Source organism: Pocillopora verrucosa, chromosome 6 (assembly GCF_036669915.1).
Source record: "Pocillopora verrucosa isolate sample1 chromosome 6, ASM3666991v2, whole genome shotgun sequence".
Taxonomy (NCBI): Eukaryota; Metazoa; Cnidaria; class Anthozoa; order Scleractinia; family Pocilloporidae; genus Pocillopora; species Pocillopora verrucosa.
Window position 1 is genome coordinate 7,244,609 of NC_089317.1, and position 22,571 is coordinate 7,267,179.

At 37.0% G+C, this 22,571-nt stretch overlaps 1 protein-coding gene across 4 annotated transcripts; it reads left to right on the forward strand.

Moving 5' to 3' along the window:
* The first annotated feature begins 761 nt into the window (after positions 1-761).
* LOC131776782 (NLR family CARD domain-containing protein 3-like) lies at positions 762-19,087 on the forward strand. 4 transcript variants are annotated; one of them, XM_066168548.1, is made up of 11 exons: positions 762-855; positions 5,719-5,779; positions 6,142-6,194; positions 7,559-7,629; positions 8,678-8,739; positions 9,565-9,626; positions 12,580-13,239; positions 13,631-13,738; positions 14,641-14,763; positions 15,374-15,484; positions 16,530-19,087. In XM_066168548.1, the coding sequence occupies exons 7-11, from the start codon at positions 12,603-12,605 to the stop codon at positions 18,896-18,898; spliced, it is 3,348 nt and encodes a 1,115-aa protein (XP_066024645.1). In that variant the 5' UTR covers positions 762-855; positions 5,719-5,779; positions 6,142-6,194; positions 7,559-7,629; positions 8,678-8,739; positions 9,565-9,626; positions 12,580-12,602; the 3' UTR covers positions 18,899-19,087. The 4 variants fall into 4 exon arrangements, with proteins under 4 accessions (XP_066024645.1, XP_066024648.1, XP_066024646.1 ...); XM_066168549.1 differs by lacking the exon at positions 762-855 and adding an exon at positions 2,857-2,904; XM_066168550.1 differs by lacking the exons at positions 762-855; positions 5,719-5,779 and adding an exon at positions 5,834-5,961.
* The last annotated feature ends 3,484 nt before the right edge of the window (positions 19,088-22,571 follow it).

Consider the following 22,571-nt stretch of genomic DNA (forward strand, 5'->3'; position numbering starts at 1 on the left):
AGTTCCGTGGCTCTGTGTCAATTAAATTGTGAACAATTCACCTTCATAAACTTTGCTCGCCTCGTGTTGATTGCTTTCACAGTGTTTTACGTGAACATCGTCGGTGCAATGAGGCTAAGGACCGCTTTCATGCAGGTTGAAAGCTGACTTCTTTGAATAAATGTGTATCTCCAACCTTAAGTTTATCATCTTTCGATGACCAGCGAGGATTGTGTAATCGTAATAATGGCCTCGCCAATTTATACCGGTCAAGATCCCAACCGATGTAGCAAAAACCATCGTTTATTCGTGCCTTCGCAATAATCAGCAATTTCAGGAAAACCTTGCGCAAACCGCTTGAATCCATTATTTAGAGATTTTAATCCTACAATGCACCGACACTTTCGATCGATCTGTTACATAGGAAGGCTTTTGATTGCTTTCATGCTGATCCGTTTCTTCCAAACGGTCTCTCACGTGAATCCGTCCATAATTTTTGTTAGGGAGGATCTCACAGAACTTCATCCCGAAAAGAATGCTTTATTTGCTTTTCACTTCGTTTCAGTCCGCTTTTACACGCATGGATTCTGAATTCTGGCGTTTTAAAAACCAGAATGAAATTTCTCAACCTCCCGGAGAACAACTCGCTCGGAGTGATTTGCAAAACAAATAGTAGCTTGTTCAAGTTCGCAGAAAAACATCAGCTGTGAATTTTCTAGAAAATTCTTTCGAAGTGTTGTGAATCTTTTATCATGGTAATTACTTACATGCGTGACTTGTGTATTCGACATGAACTGATTCACGGTACGTTGTTGTCTGAGAGCATTTCCACCTTGCGATTATACTTTGGTACACAGTGGCTCTGGTAGATGAAAGGTGAGAAATTTTTTTTAATATTCGAGCCTTAAAGGAAACATTTTATCGTTGTTTACTTGGCTATGTTATTGTTAAACTTAAGCTGGAGTCCAATACACCTATGATCACACTGTACATTAAAGCTTACCGATTTATTATGCGAATATCAACCAGTGATATTCTGAGATTGAAACAGCCCTGTACGACCATTATAGAGCACGTAGAAAAGGAAAAAGTAACATTTGATCTGTTTGATTTAACTGGAAGAATAACAGATGCTTGCTTTGAAATGTGTAAATGTACATACGGAAAAAATATCTTCGTGGCTAACATTAACCTCGGCCGTTCCTTTCTCGATCTGTTGTCAACTGATCACCAAACGGGAAACAAGTTGGCTGTCAGTTTTCTCATCACTTTCAAATTGTTTTTTTTCTGGATGAACACGAAAAACGTGGACAATGAATTTGAGAGGCATTCAAGTTTTGATCTTTGACACAACTGGATTAAAGGTTTCCTTTTCAACTTTCCGCAAAGTTCTCTGTTTTGATATTATTGCATTGAACGTTTAACTTTGGCTTCAGCTAGGGAACCTGATGATTTGAAACTTGAGGATTGGAAACACAATTACTTTTTGTAAAGGATTCCTATCAGTTGAGTCATTTTGATGTCTATCGGATATCTTTGAATCATTTCGCAACAAGAAAGGTTTCGAAAACTTTTTGAGTCAGTCAGCCATGATACTTTGGTACACTCTGGCTCTGGTAATAAATTGTAAGAAAACTCGACTTATTAGACGAGCCTTAAGTTACACCTTGTATAGCTGTTTTACTCAGTTCTGTCATTGTCCAACTTAAACTGGAGTTTTATACGTTTTAGATCATACTGCATGTTCATTTAATTTAAGCTTGTTTATTGTACTATCATCAATTGCAACCAGTGGCAAATTGAGATCGAATTAGCCTCATACGACCATTATAGAGCACTTCGAAGAGGTAAAAGCAAAATTTTGTCTTTCTGATTCGATCGAACTAATGAACGTATGTTTGTTCTGAGAATGTGTTCATATGCAGAAAAAATTTCCTCGTGGCTGCCATTAATTTGGCAGTTCCTGTCACGATCTCTGGCTTCGCTCTGATTCTGTTTCTTAGCTATAGGACTATAATCATTTGAGTCTTTATTATTCGTACTGGATGTCTCTGAATTACTTCGCAACGGGAAAAAGGTTTGGAAAGTGTGTAAGTCCATCAGCCATGAATAGCTTTGCGGTTATTGAACTGACTTTTGCGACTGATATTTGATAAAGTCAGGAAGCTTTTGCTGAAATGCTGATTGCATGCTTCGACAAAGCTATTTTTACTTTGACAGCAGCGACCAAATTTTCTTAACAGCTGTCCTGTGATCTTCACTAGCGACAACACCATGCTAATGCAGGAAACCTTAATTAGTTTTGAAGATGTTATGCTTACGAAACTGAAAGTAAGACTTTGCATTTCTCGATCTTCTACGCAGTCTTTAACTATTGTAAAAGAGACTTGCTTTTCAAGCAAAGGTTTTCTTCCCTAACTCTTGATTTATCGTTAGGTTTCGTAGTCTACGACGCTTACTTTTAGTATTTTACTTTTAGGTACATAGCAAACTACGCATTTTGTGGGTAATCAGCCGAATTATATTTAAAAAGCATTGTCAGATAGTTTTCAAATAATGTCGCGCCAATTAATTCATCCTAAACGCGAAGGATAAGACAAAGTAAATTATTAAAGGGATGAGAAAATATAAGAGAGAGAATAATGGATTGCAGATGATCTCTTCAAGGATTCATCTTTGAGATTATAAAATGCAAACTCATGTGAAGTTATTTTTCTGTGGTTCTGCCCAAATGATCATGAAAAATGACCTCCGGCGAGTAATAATCTTCTAGAATACCAAACATAATTTAACGATAAAACTATCTGGTTTGAAAAGCAGGATCCTCTTGTGAGAAACGGCTACTTTCCCTATGAAATCAGTTTCCGCTTTCAGTTATACGTTTGGTAGTTGGACTTTAATTGCTCATACAGCAGAGTTAGCTCGGTAAGATGCAAATTGTAATCGTTTTGTTTATTATTTTCATTGTCATGCACCGACCGTTCAACTATCACGCGATAGAAATCTCGAGCTCCTAATCTAACTGTTATAAACAGAGTTACATCTAAGAGTCAGAAGAGGCTTCAGGAAGAGCTTAAACAAAAAGAAAGAAGAAAGAAAGAATTATAAAAGGGGCTTGGAGATCTGACTCGGGTATTTCATTATTAGATATTATTGTTGTCTGTGATATTTTCTTTGCTCCGCGTCCAAGGGAGCTTACACCCTTGCGAAGATTTGCACGAGACATTATACCTTGGAAAATTTGCGGCAGAACACTAGCCGTGAATGTTCCCGAAAATGTTTTAGAGATTGTGTGAGTCTTTTATTATGGAAATTATCTTTGAATGCATGCATGCGTGAGTTCTGGGCGCGACAAGGACTGATTCACGGTATGTTGTTGCGTAGTCTTGGATCATTTGTACGTTGCGATGATAATTTGGTTCACTTTGGTTCTGGTAAACCAAATGTAGGAAAACTTAAGTTATTATTCGAGCCTTAAATTACACCTTGTATGGCTACTTTACTTCGTTCTGTCATCGTCCAACGTAAACTGGAGTTTTATACGCTTATGATCATACTGCACATTTAATTTAAGCTTGTTTATTGTAGGTTCAATTGCAACCAGTGATTAATTGAGATTTAATTACCTTTATACGACTATTAAAGGGCACTTCAAAAAGGTAAAAGCAAAATTTTGTCTCTCTGATTCGTTCGGACCAATGAACGTATGTTAGTTCTGGAAATGAGTTCAGATACAAAAGCAATTTCCTCGTGGCTGCCATTAATTTGGCTGTTCCTGTCTCACTCTGTTGTCAACTGGCCTCGCTCTGAGTCTCTAAGTTTTCTCATCACTTTCAAGTCGATTGAGTAGTTCATAAAAACTCTTATACTTCATTTCAAACAAAGCTGGAAGAAAAATTTGGGAGGTATTTGCGTTTTGATCGTGAACACAACTGGATTGAAGTTTTCTTATTCAACTTCCCCGCAAAGTTGTTTGTTTTGAGATTAATACATCAGTAAAAGTTTAACTTTGTTTTCAGCAAGTGAAATCGTTTATGTGTTACCTTTATGGTCAAATAAAACTCTTTCTTAGTCTTTTTTATTGTTATTGGATGTCTTTGAATCATTTCGCAACAAGAAAAAGTTTTGGAAAGTTTGTAAGTTAGTCAGCCATGAATGACTTTGTGGTTAATTAATTAGTTGACTTTCGCGACGCAATATTTGTATATTGCAATTGAGACTTGCTTTCAAGTAAAAGTCTTCTTCTCTGACTCTTGATTTATCGGTAGACTTCGTAGTCTTTGTCAGTTACCTTAAATCTTTTGCTTTTGGGTACATAACAAACTACGCATTTTGTGGGCAATCAGCCGAATTATATTTAAAACGCATTGTCACATAGTTTTAACATAATGCCGCGCCAACTGATCCTAAACCTAAAGGATACAACTAAATAAATTATCATAAAGATGGAAAAATATAGGAGAGAAAATAATCAACTAAAATATATACGTGGATTGCAGATGAACTGCTTCAAGGATTCATCTTTGAGTTAAGAATATGCAGACTCATGTGAAGCTATTTTGCTGTGGTTCTGCCCAGATAATCGTGAAAAATGACTTTCAGCAGATAATTATCTTCTATGATACTAAACAAAATTTGAGGATAAAAATATCTGGTTTGAAAAACAGGATCCTTTTGTGAGAAACGGCTACTTTCCCTGGGAAATCCGTTTCCAATTTAAGTCATGCGTTTGGAAGAGGGAATTTAATATTTCATACAACAGAGTTAACTCGGTAAGATGCAAATTGTTATTTTTTTATTTATTCTCACTGTTATGCACCAACCGTTCAACTATCACGCGATAGAAATCTCAAGCTTCTAATCTAACTGTTTTAAACAGAGTTACATCTAAGAGTGAATAAAGCTTCTTAGGAAGAACCCAATCAAAAATAAAAAAGAAAGAAAGGAGGCATGGAGATCTGACTCGGGTATTTCATCATTAAATATCATTATTGTAGTCTGTAATGTTTTTCGTCTGCGAGACATTATACCTTGAACATATTAGCGGAAACTAAACTTGAAGGATTCAATAAAATATATTTGATAAGAAAGCTGGTAAAATAGAAGAGAGACAATAATCAATTAAAATATTGACATGGATTAAAGATGAAATGCTTGAAGGATTAATCTTGGAGCTTTACGATATGCAAAAACTATAATGTTCTCATTTTTTTAGCTTTGTGTGGTTCTGCCCAAATGGTCATGCAAATGGTCAATTCAACTTTAAAAATATATGGTTTGAAAAACAGGATCCTTTTGGGAGAGATGGCTGATTTCTCAAGCAAAACTCATTTTCTGCTTTAAGTCGTACATTGAGTTGGAAGACTTAAATTGTACTTACACCACAGTTAAATAAGTTCGATGCAAATTTTTATTGCTTTATTTATTCTCACTGTTACGCACCGACCGTTGTTTGGAAAGAAAAAGATCCTGAAGAACTTCTGTCTGATTGTGCATTGTTTGCTGGTTTCAGGAAAATTTTGACAGGTGTGACTCACATACAAGTAATATCTATAGATCGTGTTTAGTGTTGCATACCTTAACCACGTGCACCTCTGCTGCACACGTAACTTATTAGACTGGCAATCAATCCTAGTAATCCATTTTAAAGAATGGAGAAAGTAAGAATATATCAATTCTATATAGTGTACCACTCTCTCTTTTTTACGGTTAAATGGTGATTGTGTTTCTCTTTTTCAGAAATCTTGACATCATCCCTTTCTTGCATGCCACATCTTGAAGGAAGAAAATTCAATTAAAGGTATGTAGACATCTGGTTTGCACACGTGACCTATGAGGTCCCTTCGTTCAATTTGTAAATTTGGGTTCCCAGTTGAATTTCCATGTGATCAAAGTTCTACTCTGTATGCGATCTTGCGATAAGGAACTTGATTTCAACTCACATTGCTGTCCATGAGAAGAGTTGACCCGAAGAAAGAGCAGGTACAGACAGAATAGTAAAGTTATTCACTCCGTAATTTTAACTTTGATAACCTGTTGTTGACTCACAGTATTTCTCTCGCGTAAATGCGTATGATTACGAATATTTTAACACAAGCCTTTGAAAATAAGTGTATGGTGAAGACATACTTGATAAATGAGCTACTTTTTTTCTTTTTTCAGGACGATTACGTCGCCTCTTCACGAGCTCCGGGTGTAATTATTTGGTTTGAAGGGTAAGAAGATTCATGAAATATGAATTGATGCGCACTAAAAGATCACTTTATTTAAATTTCACACTTTAGTAAGAGTCTGTTTTGCACTCAGACCAGCTGTTTTATCTCTAGCAGTTGTTACTGATCTAGATTAAAGGGACAGGGAAATGCTTTAGTTAAGATTGGAACACGTAATGCGTATCAGTGAGGGCGGAAATTGCTGTTTTCGTAGGCGACAGGAAACTGAAAGCGAAACCCTTTACTCACAGTTCGATTTCCGTCGCTAGGGAATGACTAGCCTTCTTCAATTCAGTATGTTTTCCGAGAACTCGTGTTAGGCATTATTTATCGATGATATTTTTTCGACAAAATTATTGTGCCTTTAAATTCAATCTGATAAACCAATTAGGACATGTGACTACAATTAAGTAATGTTTGGGACAAATCTTCCAGTCTTAGTTACAGTTAACTAATTTTCCACAAAATGTGGCTCTTATTTGGTGCATATAAGCAGATAAATCTAACAGTGCTAAAACATAATATTTACAGAGAGGATTACTTATACAGAAAACCCAAAAAGATAGGGAATATTTCTATAACAAATAACCATTGAGGAGGGTGGGATGGAAAGAAAATGGCGAATGAGGTTCAGTGTGCACTGAAGAGGCTATTGAGCATTTGAACTCTAATCCCAAAGCAATCTTTCTTTGTGCTTCAGCATATAGCTTTACTTCACTAGTAACAGGAACCACTGAATAGTCTGTAGATGTTAAATTTATGCAACAGCCAATTCGAAGCTAAGTTTCCAAAAAACTATCAATGTTTTCCTTCGTAGTTTGTCGAATGACATATATTTACATATTTAGATTTCCTCAGTTTCCAGTTTCAACCTGCTCTATTCTGAAGTTAGCAGACACATGCAGTATCCATGAATTGAAATATCTGAAGGTTTTACCATTTTAGGATTCCTCTTGAGTTCAATTATTTTCCAACAACCCCTTTTGAGCATGATCAAGTGAAACAGCCTTATGTCATCTATGTCTTTCAGATTGTCCTAAAGCTTCCTTCAGTTCATTACACTGTTCAATAGCAACAATTACTGCCTTAGCCCTTTAACTCCCAGATCCAATTTGTAATTCTCCTTACGGTCGGTTATACAATTCTTATAATGTTAGTTCAGAGGATTTAGTATTGGATCAACTAATTATCCCTGAATTGAAATTTTTCTTAATTCTTGTCATTTATTTGGTTGATTGTAAGGAGAAATTTGGTGTTGGTCACTCATGGGAGTTAAAGGAATAAATATAGCACCTTAAATGGAATTTTTGTGACTGTCAATATCTCTCACATTTGATTAATATTTATTTTATGCTTTTCTTTTTCAGAAATTATTAAATGTCCATCATTTTCTGACTGCTCATATTGTGATTTTTTGAAGGCAGGAAATCTTAACAGGGTAGGTATATATGTTTTTTTTTTCATTTTTCCCTCTTTAATATAAGACATATATGTAAGGATTTTTTGTGTCTTATTCTCATGGGAATGAAAAATGTTAATGTTATTATGGGCTATTCTCTTTTTTTCATGAATATCAGTTTGCTTTGAATATAAAATATAATGTTAAAGTAGGAAGATAGGCCACTAATTAAATTTGCATCAATCTTTAACCAGTGGTTTGATCCTTTGAATTTACGCTCAGGAGTATAAATTGAATGTTGTCATCCTTCAGTAGTGTTTGACACCATGTCTCATTATGTTGGACCTTGCAGCTGAAATGCATCTAATGATTAGAAAGTTGCTTTGGTTGTTACAGGTGTAATGACCAGTATAGGATGCAACTGCTTGCTCTTATGCAAGGTTCTGTATTTGTAACCATCCATATGATTTTTGGGAGAAAGGTGATAGCAAGCTTAAGCTCACAACAGGCTTCTACTTGAAAACATCCGTGTTTATAATTATCAACTTCTTGATTAGGTGGAAAGGTGGAACATTTGGCTGTGAATGAGTTGCATTAGGATTTAAAGCGGACACTTTCATTACTTTTTCTCATGTGGAGGTTACTTTTGATGATGTTTGTAGCATATTGAAGCACAAAATCTAACTCTTGTTGTTGTTGTTGTTGTTATGTTTTTTAATTCCAGTTGAATTGTGATAATTATACATGAATAAAGGGGGTAAGTTTCTAAAGAAACTGTGGGAGAGTAAACCAGGATAATTTAGTATTATCAACTGAGTTGATAAGGTTTAAAAAGATGACATATGACATTTTGAGTGTTAGCCCATTGTCAGAGCAACAAATTGTCAGCTTTTAAACTCGTCACAGTAGCAAATTTACGTTATCAATTAACTCAGCTGATAATATGAAATTACTTGGATATAATTATAAAATGATGCGGTTAATACCCCTTATAACTTTAGGCACCTGTTTGTGCCCTTATTTGTGACTGTCTTTGTCTTTCATAACTGATATTTAGTAACTGTTGTTCTGCTGCTTCCTTTTTCAGACTTTCTGACTTTATCCCTGATTGAAGGGTTATTTTCTAGAACCCAGGAAACTCTATACAAGGTAGGAGGACTTGCTGCTCTTTTTTTCTCTCATTTTTGAAACTTGCCTTCATTTTGTCAATCTTTATTAACCCTTTAACTGCCATGAGTGACCAGGACAGAATTTCTCCTTACAATGTCAATGGAATATCAACCAGATAAGTGATGAGAGTAAAGAAATGTATAAATTTGGGGATAATAAGTTGATTCAATACTAAATTCTCCGAACTAACATTATAAGAATTGTATGGTTGGGAGTAAGGAGAATTACAAATTTGATGTGGGAGTTAAAGGGTTAATAATTTATTTGCTGGGAATAATTGTGTCCTGTTTGCATATGTTTAGAATTCTAAGCTATTGTTTCTTAGCTCTCCTTGAACAGTTAATGAGCTAGAGTGATGTTCCCTGAGGAGGGAAGCCTAGTAGATGTATGTAATCTATAAATTATCAAAGCTCTCCAGATTACAGTTCACTGCTAATATTATAAATAAAGGGGGTAAGTTTCTAAAGAAACTGTGGTGCTGCCTCAGTGGGAGAGTATACCAGGATAATTTAGTATTATCAATTGAGTTGATAAGGTTTAAAAAGATGACATTTTGAGTGTTAGCCTTTTCATCAGAGCAATTGGGCTGACATTAAGGAATTGTCAGCTTTTAAACTCATCACAGTGGTGAATTTACATTATCAACTCAGCTGATAATATGAAATTAATTTGATATTATATAATGTTGTGGTTAATACCACTGATAACCTTGGGGCACCTGTTAGTGCCCTTCTTTGTGACTTTCATTGTCTTTCACAACTGATTTATAGCAACTCAGTGTTGTTCTGCTGCTTTTCTTTTCAGACTTTTTGACTTTATCCCTGATTCAAGGGTTATTTTCTCAAACCCAGGAAATTCTATACAAGGTAGGAGGACTTGCTGCTCTTTTTTTCTCTCATTTTTGAAACTTGCCTTCATTTTGTCAATCTTTATTAACCCTTTAATTGCCATGAGTGACCAAGACAGAATTTCTCCTTACAATATCAACACAATATCAACACAATATCAAGCAGATAAGTGATGAGAGTAAAGAAAAATATAAATTTGGGGATAATAAGTTGATCCAATACTGAATTCTCTGAACTAACATTATAAGAATTGTATGGTTGGGAGTAAGGAGAATTACAAATTTGATGTTGGAGTTAAAGGGTTAATAATTTATTTGCTGGGAATAATTGTGTCCTGTTTGCATATGTTTAGAATTCTGCATGCTCTCAATTCACTTATATCCATGTGAGTATTAATTATTTTGCCTGGTAATGTTATGTCAAGAACTATACATTATATTAATGACCTATTTAATTATGTTGTGATCGATGGTTTTGCATGATTATGTTTGGCTACAAACATGTGGAAATACTCTTAGAAAATGTTGCTGAAATTCTGGTGGTCCTTCTGATATACTGCTGGGTTAATTACTGATTACATGCAGCTAGGTATTTGAAGTGTTTCAACTGTATGTTGACTTATGAATATTAACATTTGAGAGACTCAATTTTGGGTCATTGATTAAAACTTATTAATTCATATAAAATCAAAGTTTAAGCTCCCCTCCTAATACAGGAATATGGAAGATCTTGTGCAGAGATCTGGTTCCATCCTTGGCAAAGTACATATGGATTGGCAATTATCACCCCATGCTTGCATGTCTTGCATGGGAAATTAGTACATTCATGCAAAGTGTCTATCATTAAGGTTTTGCCAAGTTAAACCTAACTTAAGTCCTTTAAGGAACCCTTCGGCAATTAGTGGCTACCATGGTGATTTTGCATAAATTATTTTTTTTGTGTGGAGAGGTTTAACTTTTAATAATTTTTGTAGCATGGACGTCAAAGCACAAAATCTAACCCAAGCTGGATGAATAACGAAGATCATGTAAACAATCCAACATGTTCAAGATATTCATAAATTACCATTACATATAGAGCCATTGACGGCCAAAACATTTGTGTAAAAGTATATTTCATCAGATGGTAAGAGCAATTTTTACGAGATGGTAAAAATAACCAAAACCATCATGACCTATTCATATTGACCTATGTGTAAATAGTGAAATTTAAATATATTTCATATCTAGCCCACTCATGAATTTTTGGAATAAGGAGACCCTAAATTGTTTAAAAAACAGTAATCTGAAAGTTGACTTTGCAGGAAATGGCCAAGAGAGGCTGTTTATTTTTGTCCAATGAAAAGTGTATGAAAATAGCTCTTTTTTTGTTTTCTCTGAAATTGAAAACCAGTTTTTTTTGGTCTGCTTGGCTCTTTTTTTACAAATTCTAGGGGCCTAAACTTGAGTGTTGTAAATTACCAAAATCCTCGAAAAGCACAAGAAAAAATAAAGCCCACTATATGTTATGGACATTATGTTACAGACATTATATTACAGACATCACATTATAGACATTATATTATGGACATTATGACTGCATAACTTTAATTATGGTAATTCTTTTGGGAGAAATAAATGCTACATGCATACCAATTTTGTTCAAATTTATGACATCCAAGTTTTCAGTGTTTTTGACTAAACACTAATAACCATAACAACAACTGTACATTAGCAGTAGCAACACCAAGCTGACATGAGGAGTATAAATTTCAAGAAGTTTGAGTCCAAGTGTGAATTAAGTTTACTGAAAGACATGTCATATTTCGAGTCAGTACCTTCTTTTATAATATCTGAAGATAACAAATTAAAATATAGCATGCAATGTTTCAGAAATGTAGCCTAAAACAAGCAATACTACAACTTTCAGAGGCCATTGCACTGATAATATTATCGAGAAAGTTGTCAATTCAAACAGTTCAGTGCAGTTTAACTGCATGATTCAGTGTAGTGTAACTGCGTGATTCCCATATTGACGAAAATTTTCTTAACATAGTGTTGTTTGCTTATGGTTATGTAGTTTGCTTGTGATTGTGTAGTTTTTGTTCTTGTTGGGATGGTGATAGATGATGCTTTTGCAATTATGTTTCAAGTGACCAAGTTGTAGCAGTGATCTTCGCAGGGTGGTAAATGGAGGTTGTGCAGTCTTGCTTTGATTTTTAACTGTAGTTTATATATTTGTGTCTGCTTGTGCATCGTTTTGGAGCTATGGAGGTTTTAAGGTTTAGGTATAATGGTTACGCCGGCAATGGTCAGATCTTTGTGATGCTGCATGAAGTAGTAAAAACGGGTGCGGCTTTTGTATTAATGCTGGTACAACTGTGATTACTTTTATTATTAGATACTTCTTAGGCGAAATGGGGAATTTTGTTAGATATAATAAATCCTAAATTATAAGATTAAGTTTCTCTTTTTAGATTAGTTTTTTATTTTAGCAGTATAGTATATATCATTTAATTATTTTAATGATATGTAGGTCCACATCAACCTTCTTGGCTGCCAATTTGCTACCTGCATTATCAAATAAAATGATAATGATGATGATGATGATGATGATGATGATGATGATGATGATGATTAAGAATCAAACGTCAACCAGCCAGAACTGACCGGGTTTAAGGCCCTAGAGAGGAAAAAAAAAACTTATTTCCCCTTAACCTTTCAAATCGCGTTTCATTTCTGCTGTTTATGTCTCTGGTTGTTACTTTGTAAACTGAAAAACAAAACTCTTTCTTAATCTAGAAACTGGCTTGAAATGAAAAATCTCAGATTAAATCTCTTATTAGGTTCTTTCGTTGGTGTTCCTTGCTTAAAAGGATTTAGAAAATGACATCACGATTTGAAACCATTCTCGGTCTCAATTGGCTATCGGGAGTTTTTTTTTTCGAATGGGTTTGATTAACATTACTTAATGTCAATTCTCTTTTTGACAGGTCATCCTGGAAAAGTTAGTATTATGGCTACGGCTATTTCGCCATTTGCGTCTACGAAAGAGACTACCAACTATGCAAGGCTATGCCGCCTCCTGGTGGATGTTGGATCTCAGGTGCTTAGGTCCACTTTTGACACAATACATCCACCAGCGACTCTATATACAGTATTGGGAAGTACCTCAGTGCATTACGCCACATTGCAATCACTGTACAAAGGGAGGAAGAAAGTGCTGAATCCCACGCAGTGGGGAAAGTTGTACCCTACTCACGCACCCGTGTCTTCTGCAGCCTTCGATATCACACTTCTAACGGTGCTTCTTAGAAATATCTGTGGTTTGGGCCCTCCTGCCAATGGATGGGATCGTCTTCCCCTAGCTACAAACATAAGCATCGCAGATGACATCGCCAGAGTCAAGTATTACAGGAACACTGTATACGGCCATGCTTCTCAAGCCTCTGTGGATGACAGCAGTTTCAGTGCTTACTGGCAGGAAGTAAGAGAAGCTTTGGTAAGACTCGGAGGAGCTCATTTTAGAGCTGAAATCGACAATCTTGAGCACGACTGCATGGATCCAGATATCGAGGAGCACTATCGTCAACTGATGAAACAATGGAAGAAAGACGACGACAGCATCAAAGACAAGCTTGAAGAAATTGAAAGTAAGTAAAACATTATCCACTGCCAATGTGGATGAATCAGAAGGCTACAAAAGTATATATTTCCAATTAACACGGTAGTGTAGGTCAGCTCATGATGTTTTCATCATTGTCAGAACTAGTCTCATATTTGGAAGGGATATTTGCGTTAGGTGTAAAATGAAGAATTAACCCAAATGTTGACACTGTTTTCATTTGCAGTATTTTTGTCTGTTCGTGGGTACTCGTGTACAACAGCTAGAGTGCATTTGTTGATTTCTAAGCGTCTTATTGCGTTTGATCTATTCGGAATCGACTAGATATTGATATACATATCATTGTTTTATCTGCACCTAACGTGAAGCTGCGATATAAATTTGCTTATGAAAATGCGCATACCTTTTGAAATTTTCAGATTCGCTGGATAACACGAGAGACACAATTGACAAGATAGAGATCGAAGTCAAAGAGGTGAAAGACAAGCTGAGTAGTCTGACGGCCTCAGCTGAAAAAAGCGTACAAGGTTAGTTGGTAGAGAGAGCTACTCACAGCAAAAAAAATTATTAAGAGCGACGCTGTTTTCTTGGGTACATAGCGCAGCTCATGCATTACGACGGTAAGCGCTGGATGTCGGCCAACACAGCATACTTTACTAGTCTAAGAACACACCTTGGTCAATACTGGCACTGGCTTTACACGAAGATTCTATGTAATGTGTGGGATGCCACGGAATCTGAGATTTTCTGCCTTGGCTACCTCTCGGATTTGATGGTGTTTTGACAGCCCTCATACATATGTATCATCGTAGTCGGGATAGTTTATCGTCTTATTTTAGTATTACCTTTCTTATAATGAACCTAACTTCCTAGTAGCGTTAGATGTGACCCGCATATTTCGGAATGAAATAACCAAATCCTTCCTCCTGGCGTATTAGAGTATTCAATTCTACATGGGAAAATAGTTAAATGGGGATCGTCTTGAGTAAAATAGGTTAGAATAAGATGTATGTGGTTATTTTACATTTCCTGAGGAAAAGACTGTCGGCAAAACCTCCCACTTCATTGAAGGCGGGTCTCTAGATTTCTCCAGCTTTGAATCACCGCCGTGTCGGGTTACTCAGGATGTTTTCATTGAGGACGGAACTAGTCACATACTTGAAACGTTATTCTAGCGTTATGTGTGAAAAATGAAGAATTAACCCAAATGTTCACACTTTGTTTTCATCGGCAGTATTTTTTCTGTTCGTGGGTGCTCGCGTATAATTGCTGGAGTGCATTTTTGTAATTTCTAAGCGTCCTATTGAGTTTGATCTATTCGGAATCGACTAGATATTGATATACGTTTCATTGTTTTGTCTACACTTAAACGTGAATCTGTGGTGTAAATGTGCTTATGAAATTGCGCTTATCTTTCTTACATTTCCAGATTCGCTAGAAAAGATGAGGCACGACCTCAGAGACACAACTGAGAAGATAGAGATGAAAATGAAGGAGGTTTTAGAGACGCTTGGTAGCCAGGCGACCACAGTGGAAAAAAGCGCAGATGAAGGTTGGTTACTAGAAAGAGCTACTCACAGATAAACTGACCTACCAACAGGGATTTATTAAAACATCTTTTGAGCATGACCACATTATTCGCGTGATGTCGGCCAATTTAACATTTTATTAGGTCATGTATTGTTGTAAGAGCACACCCTGGCTTCCAACCTGCCCTGGCTACAAATGAAGATACTTGGTTATGTGTGGGATGAATGGGATGGCACGGATGTGAGGCTACCTCACGGTGTTGGATAGTTTTCTGACAACACTCATACATATTTAGCTTAGAAGGCTATTGTCTTATACTAGTTTTACTTTTGTTGAGGACATAGGGAGAAATGAGAGGGCGGAAAGGCGTTCTTTGGTTTTTATTAATTAGTTCTTACAATGTCGCTTTTACCGACAAAAATATTTCTTAGACTATCGGCTCCAATGAAATCAATATTTATCTCCTGAGTTTCACTATTAGAAACCGCTGAAGCCGGGCCATAAGGTTTTTTAGAATGTTGTATAGAATAAAAAAAGTACACAGAGGAAGGGAAAAGGATCTATTTAGTTAACTTTTAATGAATAAAGTGACTCCCACTCGGACTAAAAGTTCCAATGTTATTCCACAAAAGGGTCTCTTGAGAAAATGAGAAGCGAAATGGCAAAGATGGACAGTGAACTTAAAGAAGTGAAGGGAAAGCTGTGTACTTTGGCAGCCCCTGTGGGAGAAAGCAAGGATGAAGGTCATATGAATTATACAATAGTTAGTCGTAGTAAACATGTTCTGTATGTAAGAGAGATCATCCTATCTTAAAGAGATTCAGTTTTTCAATTTAAACAATCTCTGGAATAGTCTCTCTGGTGTGCTTTCCTTCCCTTCATTTATTTAAACTTTCACCCGTAATTAGCCCAGAAACATTACATTTATATTAGAATGGAGAACGATATAAAAATAAAGTACCGTTTTAAAGAAAATATTGGCATTAAGTTCGGCTCCGTGTTAGAAATTAACAGAGTAGGTTCGACGGCATTTATAAGCTAAATGGCCTTTGGTCATTAAATTAACATGAATTATGCATTGATACCTTTTTTCATTGTCCAATTAAGTTCTTTGGCGATGGTGTCGTACTCGTTCACTTATTTAAATTCAGTGCCGAATACCTAATAGCATCGAATGTGATCCGCATATTTCTGAATAAAAGAAGTAAACCCTTCCTTCGCTCATATTGTGGAGTATTCAATTCTACATGGGAAAATAGCTGAATGAGTATCGTCTTGAGTAAAATGAGTTAGAATAAGATGTATGTGGTTATTTTACATTTCCTGAGGAAAAGACTGTTGGCAAAACCTCCCACTTCATCGCAGGCGAGCCTCCAGTTTTCTGCGGCATTTTTGATGAAACCGCGTGACAAAGATGGCAGAAAGGCGTTATTTCGTTTTCATTTATTAGTTCGTAGTCTCACTATATCCAGAAAAAGCCTTGCTCAGACTACGGCTCCAATGATATGAATATCTATCTCCCGAGTAATTTATTTTACGCCAGAGTTTCACTGTTAGACACCGCTAAAGCCGAAGAAACAGAATAGGTTCAACTGAATTCATACTCTGAATGGCTTTTAATCAGTAGGCATGAATCATACACTAAAACTTTTTACATCGTCCAAGTAATTTCTTTGGCAACGGTATCTTACTCATTCGCATATTTAAATTCGGTGCCGAATACCAGAGAGGTACCGCAATTTTTAACGCCGCATTCATTAGATTTCTTACTTATTTTGCTACTGCTAGGTATTTTTGATCCAACTGAGCTTATCAATGGAATTCGCCAGCTGTACAAGACTCGCGAGGGATGGCTCTCATTATTTCCATGGTGTGAAGAGTTTCAGTTTTTTCTTGGCAATATTTTTACAAGGCTCAAAGTGGTCAGAAGAAAGAAAACGAGAGGAGAAATCACTGACGTATTTGTTGACATGTCGTCAATACTAGACCCGTATGAAGAGTGTTCAGCGCCGAGAACAGTGTTGATTGAAGGAGAACCTGGTATGGGAAAAACCACCTATTGTAAAAAGTACGCCTACGACTGGGCAACAAAACAGCAAAAACCTCAGGGCTGCGGCTCAACAGCATTTAAAGTGGTATTGTTGTTGAAATGTCGAGACATCCATTCTGACGTCTGGGAAGCCATTGATGATCAGCTTCTGCCCCGAGACATCAATGAAGAAGTCAAACAACAATTCTTTCAGTTTATTCGTGAAAATCAGTCCAGCGTTTTATTGATATTGGATGGATTGGATGAGTTACCGTCCAGTAAATTGTCGATGTTTTCCGAATTAATTGAAGGAAAAGTACTCCCCAGATGCCACATAGTTGCAACAGCAAGACACGAAGCTGGAAAAGAGGTGAGAAAATGTTGTGACGCGCTGCTTCAGATCGAAGGATTCACTGACAAGCATGTGAGAGGATTTGTCACCAAGTACTTTAAAGAAAGGCCGGATTTAGCCACCAAGCTCTCGCAACGGATGTCGCGAGATAAAAACCTGAGAGAAATAGCGGCCAATCCTCTAAACACAGCACTTCTTTGCCTTTTATGCGAAGAGTTTGAGGGCACACTCCCCGAAAGTAGAGCTCAACTGTACTTGGATATGGTTGAATGTGTTTTGAGAAGATATAGAAAAAGGAAGGGACTACTAGAAACGATCGAAGACTTGACAAATTATTACAAACCGCAATTGAATCACCTTGGAAAGGTAGCGTTGAATGGTTTACTTGACGATAAGTTGGATTTTAATGAAAGTGAAGTGAGAAACCATGCAGAAGACCTGACTGAATTTGGATTTCTGTCAGTGCAGCCTGGTGGCAGCAAACGGAGACAAACACTGCATTATGCCTTCTTACATAAAAGTTTTCAAGAATTCTTTGCAGCATTCTTCATTTGTTCTCAGATTCAAAGCAAGGAAATGAAACCTGAAGAACTAGTTTCCGATCCAAGGTATTTCGTGGAACTTAAACAAATACTTTTGTTTTCATGTGAAATTTTGGCCATGAAATGCGAGGAGCAAGTTGTGGCTCTTGTAAAGAGTTTAACAAATGAAGTCAACAAAAATAAAGGCCGTGGTGCAAAAATTGTACTGGAGGCCATCAACGAATGTAAAAGAGAAAAAAGCGATTTTCACTCGCATTTATCGGAGTCGTTTGGAACTGGTTTGAATCTAACCAATTTGAATTTGTCTTACAATCGTATTAGTGATGCGGGTGCTGCATGTATTGCTGAGGCAATCAAAGTGAACAAGACGCTAACCAATTTGGATTTGTCTTGGAATGATATTAGTGCTGCGGGTGCTACATGTATTGCTGAGGCAATCAAAGTGAACAAGACGCTAACCAATTTGAATTTGTCTAAGAATGATTTTAGTGATGCGGGTGCTACATGTATTGCTGAGGCAATCAAAGTGAACAAGACGCTAACCAATTTGAATTTGTGTTACAATGATATTAGTGCTGCGGGTGCTACATGTATTGCTGAGGCAATCAAAGTGAACAAGACGCTAACCAATTTGAATTTGTCTTACAATCGTATTAGTGCTGCGGGTGCTACATGTATTGCTGAGGCAATCAAAGTGAACAAGACGCTAACCAATTTGGATTTGTCTTGGAATGATATTAGTGCTGCGGGTGCTACATGTATTGCTGAGGCAATCAAAGTGAACAAGACGCTAACCAATTTGAATTTGTCTAAGAATGATTTTAGTGCTGCGGGTGCTACATGTATTGCTGAGGCAATCAAAGTGAACAAGACGCTAACCAATTTGGATTTGTCTTGGAATGATATTAGTGCTGCGGGTGCTACATGTATTGCTGAGGCAATCAAAGTGAACAAGACGCTAACCAATTTGAATTTGTCTAAGAATGATTTTAGTGCTGCGGGTGCTACATGTATTGCTGAGGCAATCAAAGTGAACAAGACGCTAACCAATTTGAATTTGTCTAAGAATGATTTTAGTGATGCGGGTGCTACATGTATTGCTGAGGCAATCAAAGTGAACAAGACGCTAACCAATTTGGATTTGTTTTGGAATGATATTAGTGCTGCGGGTGCTACATGTATTGCTGAGGCAATCGAAGTGAACGAGACGCTAACTTATTTGGATATTTTTTAACAGCTTAAACAACTTTGAAGTAGAAGGGCACTGCCTTTAAAGTAGGCAGGTACCCTTGAAAATTGAGGGCCGAAGGCCCGAACCTCTAGGGGGGTCCGGGGGCATGCTCCCCCGGGAAATTTTTAAAAGATAAGTCTCCCAGAAACGCCTTTTTCCTGCTATCTGGAAAGAAATATTCTTGTAATGATGCATACGTAATCTATTATAATAAAAAAGAATGGTAGTTTGGGAGAATTTGTTCATTTCACTGTTGTTTCCGGAGCCTCTTTTTATCCTACAGTTACATCATTACCTTGATGCAACGCGCGCCGCGACCCAATTTCCTGTAACACGGAATTCCCAGATCACTTAAAACCTTCTAAAATCGTCTTTCTCAAGAGCCCCCCTGAACACATAGTCAACAGTTTTACGGTAAATCCATTCGCCGTTTGTCATTTCACAGTTCCCTTACAGTATTTTGAATTTTGTCTTGAAGAATCCGATGAAAATTTTTTTAAGTGTCACGCTTGGATCTCTTCGTACTCTATGAAGAGTCGGCGAAAAGGACAATATTCAAATTTTTTCACTTTCTAGAAGCGCTTGAGGATTCTAAATGAAGACAAAATACTTCCAATAGAAACTGGTATTTTTCAAAGTGAAATATGGAAAAATGTCAGACTGCCGGACGTTTCAAGACCGTGTCCGGTAGTGTCTGGTGAAAATTTCTCACTCTGTGTACAAGGTCAGCGAAATGGAGAACGTTGGCATTTTTTCACTTTTAGAAGCGCTTGAGGATTGTAAATGAAGGTAGAATATTTTCCAATGAAAAATTAGTATATTTCAAAGAGAAATATGGAGTTATTTGAGGACCGTGTCCAGCCGTGTCATTGAAATTTTATGTGTCAAGCGCTTGGATGGCTTCGCACTCTGTGCAAAATGCAGATTACGGACCGCAGACCGGGTACAAAATGCAAACTGAGAATTTGTACTGTTTTTTCGTCTGATACGTGATAACATGGCATCTTACAACATACCGAGCGTCACGCAAGCGCTTTTCTGCGATCATCTTTCACGATTATTTGTACTATTGTGGAATATTCCTTGCCTCTCTCTTAATCACAGTCGTTTTTAATTTTTTTCAAGCCTCATTCAGTATTGTCATTTTGTGCGCGAGTTGGTTGGCGTGATGTCTTTACAGAATTTACCAACTTACTGAAAGTAGATGTGGATGTTAATGGATGCCACTAATGAATATTTAACCTGCGCAATTTTCGAGAAATTCATCTTTTTAACCGATATGTGTTCATTTTGTTGACAAAAATGCGAACTAAGACCAAAACTTTCTTTCGACTTGATATATTTTCAACGTTCAGAAGAGTACACACACTGATTTTCACATATGTGTCTTATATTGTCATCGGTTTACATGAGAAACCGGAGAATTTTTATAGGGAAAAGCGAAGCGTTGCCCTCGTGACTGGCCAATTGTCAACTTTTTTGATGGTTTTATCTCTCGTCGTTTTGGTGACTACCCAAATATTAATATGTGAAAATCAGATTATATGAAGACTTGAAGTTCTATTAGGAACGATTGTGGCCGCTTGGTTAAAAATCAAATGCAATGGCCGCTTTGTTTAAAACAAAAGATATCAAGAAACGGGCAAGGAATATTTAATAGATAATTACTGCGACAGTCAGCGTTATGAGATATATTGCAGCCAACTGAGGGCGTAGTCTGCCTAATGACCTCTGCCCATCCCACCTCGAGCCCACACACTCTTTTTTCCAATTCCCATCACTACGAATGCGCAAGTTTGCTTATCACACAACTGCCCAAAAATAAAAGAAAATTTACTCCAAAAGTCTTGAAAGTTCACATAAACGAATTCAACTGCACCTATATTCAGCAAGTCCAAGAAATCAATGCAAACCTAAGCCATAACATGAATGAGCTGGCTCCAAGAGCCCTTTGATTTTCATTACTTCAAAGTTTTGAGCGTCTCTCTTTCATTAAAAACCAAAACAAAAAACATTCATAGGCATTGTTTTTTATTTCTGTTGCGAACTGCAGAGCCATTCAATGAAATTTGATCACTGAAAGCTTCCTGAACGGGAGGTTTGTGAGAGGGGGGGGTGGACAATAGGGGGGAGGTGGGGACACAGTAAGGGCGAGGTAAACAAAGTTGTTGTGGATAACTCTAAAATGGTAATGTGTGCCGGCGTATGCCTAATTCCGCAAAGGCCTAGTACTTAATGATGAGTTAGAAGAGCCCCAGATATGAAGGGATGATTTTCGATTTCCTACCTGTTTCAAGACCTTGGGGAAATTAGCTGGCTGCAGGAAGATCAGGATTGGCACCAATTATAAATTCTTTCATCGAAAGATTGGTGGATAGAACTTGGTCCAACAGACTGTAAACAACTCTTATAAAAATTTCTTACAAAGGAGCTCTCTTAAATATAGAGCTAATAAAGTGTTTTCACTTATCGTATTTATTCGATTAAACGCCGCGGCGTTTATTAAAATTTACGTGATTCAAGTGCGATGTTTATTCGAGGGCGGCGTTTATTTAAAATGCAATTTACTTTTGCAAACAATAGTATGGTAACTGATCATTTTAATTTTAAAAAACAAAAACACGATCTAGTGCTTGTCCTCAATTTCACAATCTGCGTGTTAATACTACTGCAATACTTAATGTGAAATAAAGTGAACATAGTTCACCCAATTTCAATGTATCTGTCCTCTTCATGATCCGAATCCAAAAGATATAATGACGGATGTGCTCTCTCAAAATCAGAACCGGTACATTCAAAGGGATTTGTGCCTTGCTTACTCAGAACTTGCAACTGCGATAGAAGCAATAATCGTTCACTGCCACAAGGCTGTCGTTCCTTGGGGCAGTGAATCATGCCGTCCACGGGAAGGTTCAACATGCAGCTCGAGAGAGTTTTTTTTAATCACCTCTGTGGGTAGCTCTGCTCAAGAATCAAGAATTCACTCCAAAATGGTACTTTAATTTCGGGGATAATTTCAAATTTTCAGCAGCTGTTTCTTTGTGAATTCCCACGGTACCCAGCCAATCATTCCTTTTTAGTGTAAGTGGCCTTGAACGGCTTGTTCCAAGAAACGTCCGGTGCCTGGATATGCTTGTTGGACCCTTCTGGCATTATTACTTGATCGACTTTTTTTTCCGACTGCAATACGTAAGCAATAATATCTTCAGTTTTGCAGTCGAAGAAGTTCCAGGCTAATAGTAATCAACCACCAACCTGTATTTCGTTGCCCTAGGGCCTGTTTAAACGGATGTGGGGGACCCCAGGTAGGTGAGGTGACCCGCCTAACCGTGGGCTAAAAATAGCCAGCGTTTACATACAATCTTACAACCCCGGGATGCCAGGCTGAAGTTTCTCAAGGTTGTTATCACACTTGCAATTAAGGAGTTTAAGATGTCGTAAAAACGTGTCGTAAAAACATGTCGTAAAAACGTGTCGTAAAACCGTTGCAGAAAAACGTAATTAATTTTCCTCTGAGATTTTGGCCAACAGCTCGATGCGTTAACCGTTTCTGACAGTACAACGTCTTCACTTTGGCATAACGTGTGAATGTAGTGTTGAGTTGAAAGTAAAAACGTGACAAAATCGCTGTCGAGGTTTTATTGCTAAGTGGATGTAAAAATTGATGTTTTAACGT

Bases quoted from the DNA above. Each gene is read 5' to 3' on its own strand.
- LOC131776782 (XM_066168548.1), top strand. From the start codon at position 12,603: ATGGCTACGGCTATTTCGCCATTTGCGTCTACGAAAGAGACTACCAAC. The intron at 13,739-14,640 runs GTTAGTTGGTAG...TTACATTTCCAG, and splicing joins AGCTGAAAAAAGCGTACAAG to ATTCGCTAGAAAAGATGAGG. The intron at 14,764-15,373 runs GTTGGTTACTAG...ATTCCACAAAAG, and splicing joins GGAAAAAAGCGCAGATGAAG to GGTCTCTTGAGAAAATGAGA.